This window comes from Anticarsia gemmatalis, chromosome 15, assembly GCF_050436995.1.
Source record: "Anticarsia gemmatalis isolate Benzon Research Colony breed Stoneville strain chromosome 15, ilAntGemm2 primary, whole genome shotgun sequence".
In the NCBI taxonomy this organism is placed as follows: Eukaryota; Metazoa; Arthropoda; class Insecta; order Lepidoptera; family Erebidae; genus Anticarsia; species Anticarsia gemmatalis.
The window spans coordinates 11,424,737-11,434,886 of NC_134759.1; the positions used below are offsets into that span (position 1 = coordinate 11,424,737).

A 10,150-nucleotide genomic window follows, 5' to 3' on the forward strand; every position below is an offset into this window, starting at 1 on the left:
ATTCGAAATACAAATGTGATTGACACAGATTCATCACAGATTTGCTATTTGATATTTGAAAATGTTCACTCAAAAAATTACAATAAAAACGATTTTATCTGTAGTGATTTTGTAGGCATTATTTATACTGTAGAAACATTTTGAATCTATTAGGTGTTATTTCCAATTATTGGGAGCAAAATCTATGTGGCATGTTAATTAGTAAAGTACCGGAAGATGATGCGGGCAGGGGTGTGGGGTGTGAACCTGCCGTCGAGAGCAATACCCATGAGTACCAGACGGCCAGTGAACTGTTTGAACTCATGGCGAAGAACCAGAACTTCAATACCAATGGTAAGACTGTTAGAAGTACTTGAAGTTAGAAAATTACTACATAATCGGTATTTTTATTGTACAATTTAAAAATTTATATAACAGCCTACCTCAGGGTTAACAATTCGGCTATTTTAGTCATTAGTCCTTGCTTGAAAGGCAGCTGTCCATGCCTCATTTCGCTAATTAAGTGGTACTCCAAAGTAGTGCTGTTACTTTATCTCTTGGATAGTTTATCTAGTTATGGTACTAAATGTAGATAATGTATTGTTTATATTCAGATGGTGATACTCTAACTCCAAGAGATCTAGTTCTCCTATACAAAAACATCGACTTAGGCACGAAACTGATGTCCAGTGCCAAAGAAATGCAATGCGAGAAACCGAATCAATACGTAGAAACAGTCATTTATAACGATGACCCTGATACCGATGGCTCAGACCTCAGCGACGTGTACAGTAATGAAGACATGCAAAACGTCTTCCTAGTCAACAAAGAACGAATAGACTTGTTAGACAACCCACCTTCTTTAGAAAACACGCTCTGCCACAAATTCGGAGATCTAGAAATCCAAACATCTGTAACGGACTACGACAGACAATTCATCTTTAAAGACCCTTATATTGAAGAGCAGCTCAAAAACTTCAATCTATTCTCTACCAATGAGACTGAGGGAACAGTCCTTCCCGCTTCGCTGTTAGACTACGTTTGCTGCAAACGTCTTGAGGACAACTACAACTTCTATATGGAGAACATCATCCGATACGTGAAGAACACGATAGAGCAGCTAAAACGTATCAGCAATGGTGACTATCTTACTGATAAAGCTAAAGAGAAGTGGAGGGAAGTCGAACAGGTTGATAATAACGCCAATAATACGAAAGTCCTTGCTACTTCTACAAGCATACCTTTACACGTTGAATGTAAAGTCGGCGGTCGCAAAACCACTTGGGACGACATAGTGCATTCGGCAGTCGATATCAGATCTCTATCGAAAATTCTCGAAAAGAAAATCGTTATTGAAATACCAAAACTCATTAGTGGGTCGTTTAAACTTCTCAGTAAGTGTGGAACTGATAATCTGATAATAAGCTGTAAGAAGGAAAATAAGATGGTGGAATCTAAGGAGTCGAGAGTCGACGTAGTGTTTCAGTTGAAACGTTCTGATACAGGCTACGTCATGAGCAATATTAGCTCTATCATGATCTTGAAGAATACGCCGTTGATACCAAGCGTGCATGGTAAGTGAAGTAATGATTTTAGTTATAAAATATTATGAATAACATTTTCTTTAATAAGCCCGACATCTTTTTCATGTTTAAGAGTACCTGTGAAATAAATTCTGAAGACGATGTTCAATATGTAATTTAATTTTATCTACAAAACATTTCATTCACATCTCCTTTTATAGAAGTCCTGCCACCAGACTCCCCGCTGCCTTTGATGTACAAACAAATCAAGGATACCAAAGCTCTCCCCGAAAAGAAAGTCAAAATAACAGAAATAAATTCATCTACTGAATCTGTACAGGAAGGCAATGTTGATTACGATCACTTACATTCCGAAGAAGGGCATTCAGACAGCTTCGACTGTCTGTCGCGAGAGTACAGGACACCTAGTATTCAGGAAGATTTGAGTGAATCTAGTGACACTCCTACCAGCAGTCTATTGAACGGACCTCTTGTGTTCACGCAGAAAGAGGCCTCGTTTGACGTGTGTCCCGACGACTTGCGGATGACGATACAAAAACTGGCAATCCAGAGCACGCTGACAGAGGAAAGCGAAGACACGGCACATTCAGTAACAAAGAAACGATCGCCAACGAGGGTGCGGATAAAGTCACCGTACGAGAATAAATCCTTTATTATAGAAGAGAAGAAAAGGAAGAAGTTGTTGGAGATTAGAGAAAAACGTGAAAGAAAGAAAATGGCGCTGGCCGAGAATTGCAAGATCACCAAACATAAGTACAGTAAAGGTCCAGCTATGCCGCAGACCACTAGTTCCGTTACAAAGTTGTCAATTACCAATAAATCATTCTATAACTCGATATATGGTCAAGCTGCCAACATAGATCCTAAACAAGTGAAGAACAAACAACGTAAAGACAAGAAAGAACTTCTGGAAGTAGCTCTTGAGAATATTGAGAGTGAGCAAGAAGCCACACCAAGGTTTGGTTCTGAAAAGAATAGCAAAAAGTTTATCAATAGAAGTTATTACTTGGATGATGCCGTCACAGAAATGATGTATATGAACATGAAACAGAAAGAGAAAGAGAACGAGATATGTTCCGCTTCTACGTCGGGCTCTAACGATTTTCAAAATAATTTGAATATGCTCTCAGCGTTAATTGCTCCTTGTGAGTCAGAACCGAATGATACCGATGACACTGAAGACAACAGTTCGTTTCCAAAAACTCCTCGTAGTCCTACGCACGTGTAAGTTTTTCATTATTTGTATTATAGTTTAACAATAGCTATGGTTTCAATTACACGTTTGGCCTAACCAACCAAAGTGTACTAGTTATTTGAAATAGATGCCTGAATCAGTTTTGAAAAGTACATTTTGCTTGATAAATTACGTAGTCTATTTCTAAATTCTTTGCAGATCGGCCGAGACCAATGATTGCGAGAATAGACAAGATTGTCGCACCAAAGATCTATCCGTGTCTCAAAGCAAACTCCATATATCTTCACCAGTCAATAGTCTACCTCGTTCAAAAGGCGAAAGTGATAAAAATTCTGTCAAGAACAAAGCGGCAGCGTCTGTAGAATGCAGGAAGAGTATAGATAAAATATATCAATTAATGAAAAAAATCGGAAAGCCAAATGATTCAGGCACTAGTTCACCGCCATTTAAGTTACTAGGAACTGGTAGAAGAATGGACATTACCGGAGCCAGAGGTAACTCTCTCCAAGGTAGTGACAGTGGAACCAGTCTAAAACACTTGACATCATCGAACCCCAGTACGTTTAGTTTCGAAAAGGTGAACAACATTGAAACAGCAATCTACAACAAAAAACCCGCAAGTCCCACTAATGTTGTACCGAAAGTTATAATCAGCTCCAAGTCCCATATCCCTATACCTAAAGCAGAATCCGATAAAGTTAGAAGTAGCAGAAAGCCAATGGGCGTTAGTCCTCCAGTGAGAGTCCAAGAAAACCCTTTGAAAGCAATATCACAGATCTTGCATGAATTCGAAAACGTACAAAGAACTCGATTAAAATCTGGATCGGAGCAGAAGAATGTGAAGAAGGGTGATGCTACGGTTGCCTATAATGATGGAAAAAACAATTTACGACCGATCCCGTATAGACGTCGATCGAGATTAGAACAACACAACGACGCCATGGACAAACATATCAGAATCGTTACTCCTAGAGATAAGAGATCTAAACCAATATCAGGGATGGAGGTTCCAAAAATTCCTTATCAGCATGTTGCAGTTGACGACAGATATTCAGAGAAAACGGGAAAGAAAAAGATAACTGACATTTTGGACGAGGCTAAAGAAGCAAGGGGTGAAGCGGTTAGAGGACCTTCGAAGTTTAATTCTAGGCTTAATTCTTTAGCTCAGCCGAAGAGGTCATACGTGCAAGCTCACAGTGAGGAGTACCAGACAAGATATGGCCGGAATATAATCACAGATAGGTTACAAAGGCTGGCCGCCGCACCGTCCCCGACGTCGATTGACCGAGTGAATGTACCTCCTCCTGCCATTACCCCAAGAACCAGAGCACGACGAAGTAGCAACGATACAGCAGGATCCCCAGTTTCTCTCAAAGCGCCGGGAGTCCCTATAGGTGTGTAAAGGTGAATCTTACCTCCAGTTAACTATTCACATTATTTTGTGGGTTTTTTATTCGTAAACAAACTACTACTGCTTATTAATAACATATATTATTAATATAGATGTTTCTGTTTAGAGCGGCAAACCAGACTACGAATGTCTAGAAACAGCAGTCCCGATGCAAAAACATCCTCAGGGATCGGGCCGTCCTACAAACAGAACAACGTGCCTGAAACGCCCGAAATATTGTAAGATTCTTTCATTGTTTAATTAGATGCATTTATTAGGTTCTCAAGATTTCATTACTTATTATTTCTCTTCCTGTAGGAAGAAAAAGATGGTGGCGGTTGAATCGTACGTGAAAAGTCATTATGGGCGTGCTTCGTCCGCACTCGAATCTCAAAATCCACATAAATCACGCGCTCCTTTGTTACCGAACGATATTGATATAGGTAACAAAATATTATTTAAGTTATTATTGATTTTTTTAACTTGTATACTGTTGTTCATCTCACAATAGCATTTAATATTTCAGCGTCTACTTCATCATCCCCGCTGCCTCAAGAGTCCACGGAGGTAGGAATCAAGCTCCACCGAATGATCGACTCTATGATAAAAAATGCTGGACACGGCCTAGAAGTGGTGACTGAATGTCACGAAACTAATTCTAGGTCAAGTAAACAAACCAACGATGATGGATCAATCAATGAAAACACGAGAGGTGATGAACGCATCTCAACGGGCTCGGAGTACACCACTGGCACTACGGATGACATGATTGTACTGACGGCTAATAACATCAGTGACAATGTCGACATGACAGAACAGCCTATTGATGCGGGAGACTGTCAGAAACTCGACATACAACCGTTTAAATCAGCTACGGGATTACAGAAATCCGAGCTTGATTTAGATCGCGCTCTATCTGTCGGCACTTTTAAGAAGCATATACGAATGCATTCGGTTTCACCAAAACCGTCTATACAACAGCTATTTCTATATCAGTCCGGCGACGCTGGCTCCCTCGTGGTTAAGACTTCAATATCACAAAACATACAAACAGACAAGCTGTTAGATTGGCAGACTTCGCCTTTGCTCTCAAAAACTCATTTGGATTGGAGTTTTACTAAGATTCCTATGCAGATCACGACCGTCGGCTACGCTTTCCCTGAATACAACAATGCTGCTCCGAACGGCCCTCCTGGAATAGTTAAAATATTAGGGGGCGTTTCGAAAAACCCGACGGATAAATCTCCCGTGCTAAGTCAGATCTTTAGGGGCAAACCTTTGAGTTCGGAAAAGTCGCCCAAAACCATTAAATGTTGCAAGGATGTGCAATATGACTTTCCATTACAGCAATCTGCTCAGATCGAAGCTCCTAAGCTCAATAAAGTCCCGACTAATGAAAGTTGTAGCCACAAAATAGCTCACGACGTAGCATGTGGACCTAAAAATGAAGATTTTGAAAATGTTGTAAAACATGATAAAGTAAAAATTTGCAAGGAAAGTAACGCTCAGACTGTTAATATACCTGAGACTAACAGTAAAGAAGTGGAATTGCCCACTGATCCTGACAGTGTTGACTACACAACATCTTTAGACATATTAGTAGGACTTCTTAATGAAATTAAAAAGATCACGACATGTCAAACAAATATCACAAATAATAATGAAAATCCAGATAGTAAGGAACTGGAAATGATTTTAAATAACACAGGAACGGTAGAAAATTCTACTTTAAACACTCCTTACGAAGAAATTTCTATTACTTCACTGGATAAATTACGTGGTTTAGAGTCTAATCCAAGTGTTTATTCTTTCTACCTATCGGACAATGAAAAGGATAAACAAGGCCGACAAGCTTCAGTGACGGATATTTGTCCCTGGTATAATTTAACACGCGGCTCGTTTCGCAAACCAGTGTGCGCTGATAAACAAGTCAGTGCGGATTTAACAGAAAAAGAATTTGTGAATAGATTAACAGATATTCCATCCCTGTTTTTCCCAGTCAACATAAGTCATAGTACAAATATGACCAATTCGATGGTAAAAGAACTGTGTGTTACTACATCACATTCATTATTATCAATGGCTGACTTCCAGTCTACATTCTCAACGATGTCTTCACTAAATTCGACTTATTCCGATGCTTCTTCTAAAAATATTATTAAACTCCCACGTGTAATAAATAATACGAAACATTCGAACCAGTCTCTAGTTTGCTATAAAAGCAACTGGGAGCTAAAACAAACAGTGAAAGAAAAACCACGATGTGACCAGAAAAATCGTCTTCCTGAAAAAGATTTGAATATTGTAAAAAAAGTAAAGAAACCGAGATATAATAATTGTTTGAAGAGCTCTGAATTTGATCCGGTTATGAAAATGAAAAGGGATATATTGGTGACTCTTTATTCGATGTTGGTGTTAACTGTGTTTGCCGCTCTGTCGCTTCCTGAGATGTACCGCGTCTAAGTAAAGGTCGACTGACACTCAGCGACCTGCGTGCTGTTGCAGTGATTTGCGTGTGTCTATACAATGTTTTTTAAAGTTATTTAATAATTCGTTCTTACTTCTTCTGCTCTTGTTGAAATTCGTTGTTAATCAAATTTGTTTTGTATAATTTATTTATTTATAAAAGATTAAAATTATGACTGTCGTTTTTATTTTCATTACACTACTAATTTGTGATAAGTATTTTAAACCTTTTTATTTGGGATTGCGGTGTTTACAGAAAGTGTGTAATAAGTTATATCAAAATCGGTTCAGTGTGGGATGGATCATTACTCAAACGGTGCGTCGATAAACTGCCTATCTATATGGAGGATTGGATATAGGTAAGTGACCAGAGAGAAAGATTATGAAAAAATATAGAAAACTTCTTTTCAACAAATTGGACAGATTGTTCAAGTAGAACGAGTTACGTAGAAAAATAAAATTCCTAGACGAATTTGTTTTATTCGCGGATTTTTTTTCTGTCATCGCTGTCAAAATCAGCAGTGCTCAGTCAACATTTGACAGACGTCAAATTACAAAAACATTGTTTTGTTTAGTTGCATTTAGTACCCATAAAATTCATCTAATATTCTAATATAACAGTATTTACTATTGATTCGTAGTATGATTGAATAAAAAACATAATAATGTCTGAGGTAGACAGCAAACTCGCTGTAAAACGGGTAAGTTATTCTGTTTTTAACATAACCTCACTACTTTGTCGGCGACGTTAACTTTAGTAAAGGTTCACTAGATCTTTGCTATTTGAATACATGTTCAACTAAAAATAGTCCATTCCAATGGTTTTACTCCATATAATATCCAATATTTAACTTCTCCATAGTGAAAAGTTGATGCGGTATTCACCACGGCTATTATGTTGATTTAACTAAGCACCTTTTATCATCTTTACAGAAAAGAAAATCAGTGATAGTAACTGACGGTTTAGACAGCGCGGCGCCTGTAGACCAATTGATAGAATCTCTTCAAAGCAATACTAGAAAGAATAAGCTATACGTTCTGTACTGTCAGACGGTTCGTCAGAGACGCACTACAGCTGGCAGATATCTCAAAAATCCACATTACCTTCTCCCCGGACACCCTTTAAATGTCTTCAGTCAAGAGTGGGATGGAGCTCTGAACACTGGCTACTTTGAAACCTTCTCTCACAAAAGTCTAATGCCCAAAATGATATCTAAGATCAGAAATATTGGACAAAAGGACCCTGTTACTGAGTATATGAAGAAGAAGATAGCCTGGCAAGATACTTTTATGGACTATAAGAGAATTATGAGTAAGTATTATTTACAATCTGTAATAACACTGCAGCAATTTCTCATTAATTTTAGATCTAATGTTGAGTACTGCTTACCTACTAAACTATTCAATTCAAGGTTTAAAGTTAGACTGTACTAAAATATGCTATTGGATTTATAGAAGCATACCAGTCGAATTAATCATTGTTTGCAAAACTAATCATATTGTTGCTTGAAAAAAACATTGAAATTCACTATAATTTGTGCAACCTCAACTCCAATTGTTCAACTAAAATGAATGAAACTCAAGTACTTCTGTTTATTTCTCAGGTCTAATGAGCAAGAGACACAAATACGAATTTATGAATGATGAAATACTTCACTGTCCTAAGCAGTTAGTTGAAATAGCAGCCCATTATGAACAAAACCCAGACCCATACTTTGAGAGCAGTTATAACTGGTACTATGCTGGTCATGGCAATATGCAGCTCATTACTATTGGTGGACTTGAATATTTACTGCAAAGTGAATTTAGCTGCTTGTGTAAGTATTTTGTCTATTATAAGTATAACTAATAATATAATAATAATGGTAATTATCTAATTAAAAGGTTAGTTAGTAGTTAGGCTGTTAAAGAACACACCTAACTGTCCCTTTGCCAGGCAAGAGTCTCCTCTCAGAAAGAGCAAAAGGTTAGGCCTTGAGTCTATAACATTGGCTAAGAGCATTTTGGGGACTTTGCGTATCTTCAAGCACTGATTTAAAGAACACATGACAGGAATCATGGTCACTGAAATACTTTTACTTTAGTACCATAGTCACTAGTAAATTCTATCTATCCTTTTTTGTTTTTCGGATTTTTTTGTCTATAAATTGCCCTTGTAGCCTAGAATGTGTTAAGTAAACACAAATAGCATTTATGTGTTTGGAATCTTGCATGTAGCCTTTCTTATATACAATTTCCTTTTTCCAGATTTGTCTCCATTTATAAAGTACAACTCAACTGTAGACAATGAGAGCACAGTCACATTTGACTGTGGAGAGGAACTCGATATTCTTGAAACAGTCTCGTCTCAGAACATCATAGCATTGAGAACAAGAAACAAAATATTCGTACTTAAAATTCTAGACTTTGAATCTATCATAAAACTGGAGAAAATTAAGGAAATGGAATCAAAAATACCATTCACAGGAATATCTTTTGACGAGTTTCATAAGAATATATTGTATGTCACAACATTGGACTTTAGACTTACTATAGTAAATATAGACAGGATGACTGGACGAAGTAAACAACTGCGTGCTGAAGTATCGAGCATGTTGGACAACTGGAGCACGGTCATCGGTTCAGAGAGAGGGTACTTCTCACACGTCTCTAAGAACTCAGTAACCTTATACGATAAAAGAACAAACTGCGCATTTCAGAGATGGAAATCCCTTCGTAAATTAACCGATGATATTGCATGTAATGACATAAGTATAGCGAGTCACGGCACCGACAAACGACTCATGTACGTTGGAACCGATCATCATTTATTCCTACTAGATTTACGGTTCAACAAAATTGAAAAGAACAAGCTGAAAGTTGTACAGCGATGGACCCATGGTATGCAATGTCCTCCTACTTATATGACTGTAAGTAAATTCGAATATAATAAAGAACTGATTTGTATGAGCAGTCAGTGGTGTGAGGACATGTGCGTTGTTAGTAATTACGCTGATAGATTGACGAGGCACAATGATATAAGCAGTGTAAGTATACCGTATCGACCGCCGAGTGTGCTGCAAACTCTTAGTGAAGCAAAGGAGAAAATGCTCTGCTGTGATCTATTTAGTCCAATCAATAATAGATTATGTAGTTCCATCACTGGTCTATCTGTTGTAGAACAAGATGATACCTATGATGTTCTAATGTTGAACTCTCTCGGCGATATTTCATGTCACACATTGTGTCCGCAACACATGACGGCTTTCTTCGACGACAATAGTTTCGAACTTTTGAATGAGTGGAGTAAATCTTTATCTGTTGAACCAAAAGTATTCGAAGTGTCATCTATAATAGATATCAGTAACATTTGGAAGGAACTAAGAAGCGTGCCCGACGATTACAAGTTTGGTGAGAATAGTTTTATTAAGAAAAGTGATAAATTTAGTGAGCTAGAGATATTCGACGCGTTTGATAAAGAGGAGATTGAACCGGGACTACAAGATGTATGGACGAAGAACGAAGCAGAATGTACCAAAGACGAATCATCGTTCAACTTATTTTTCGCAGACGACTGATGTAAATAAAACACAAGTA

General features: G+C 37.8%; 2 protein-coding genes across 3 annotated transcripts; both read left to right on the forward strand.

The window, feature by feature from the left end:
* Window positions 1–31: 31 nt before the first annotated feature.
* LOC142978901 (uncharacterized) lies at window positions 32–6,741 on the forward strand. Of its 2 annotated transcripts, none has more exons than XM_076123508.1 (7): window positions 32–333; window positions 594–1,553; window positions 1,724–2,747; window positions 2,917–4,112; window positions 4,236–4,347; window positions 4,427–4,551; window positions 4,620–6,741. In XM_076123508.1, the coding sequence occupies exons 1-7, from the start codon at window positions 192–194 to the stop codon at window positions 6,569–6,571; spliced, it is 5,511 nt and encodes a 1,836-aa protein (XP_075979623.1). In that variant the 5' UTR covers window positions 32–191; the 3' UTR covers window positions 6,572–6,741. The 2 variants fall into 2 exon arrangements, with proteins under 2 accessions (XP_075979623.1, XP_075979624.1); XM_076123509.1 differs by having other exon boundaries at window positions 4,635–6,741.
* A 373-nt stretch (window positions 6,742–7,114) lies between these two features.
* Window positions 7,115–10,131, forward strand: LOC142978739 (uncharacterized). The gene is made up of 4 exons (XM_076123291.1): window positions 7,115–7,275; window positions 7,508–7,886; window positions 8,179–8,391; window positions 8,822–10,131. The coding sequence occupies exons 1-4, from the start codon at window positions 7,240–7,242 to the stop codon at window positions 10,129–10,131; spliced, it is 1,938 nt and encodes a 645-aa protein (XP_075979406.1). The 5' UTR covers window positions 7,115–7,239.
* Window positions 10,132–10,150: the final 19 nt, after the last annotated feature.

What these genes read in the sequence shown, in the direction of transcription:
- LOC142978901 (XM_076123508.1), top strand. Translation starts at nt 192, where the DNA reads ATGTTAATTAGTAAAGTACCGGAAGATGATGCGGGCAGGGGTGTGGGG. An exon ending in CCAGAACTTCAATACCAATG is followed by an intron (nt 334 to 593) that starts GTAAGACTGTTA and finishes GTTTATATTCAG; the next exon opens with ATGGTGATACTCTAACTCCA. An exon ending in CCTCGTAGTCCTACGCACGT is followed by an intron (nt 2,748 to 2,916) that starts GTAAGTTTTTCA and finishes AATTCTTTGCAG; the next exon opens with ATCGGCCGAGACCAATGATT.
- LOC142978739 (XM_076123291.1), top strand. Translation starts at nt 7,240, where the DNA reads ATGTCTGAGGTAGACAGCAAACTCGCTGTAAAACGG. An exon ending in GGACTATAAGAGAATTATGA is followed by an intron (nt 7,887 to 8,178) that starts GTAAGTATTATT and finishes TTTATTTCTCAG; the next exon opens with GTCTAATGAGCAAGAGACAC. An exon ending in AAGTGAATTTAGCTGCTTGT is followed by an intron (nt 8,392 to 8,821) that starts GTAAGTATTTTG and finishes TCCTTTTTCCAG; the next exon opens with ATTTGTCTCCATTTATAAAG.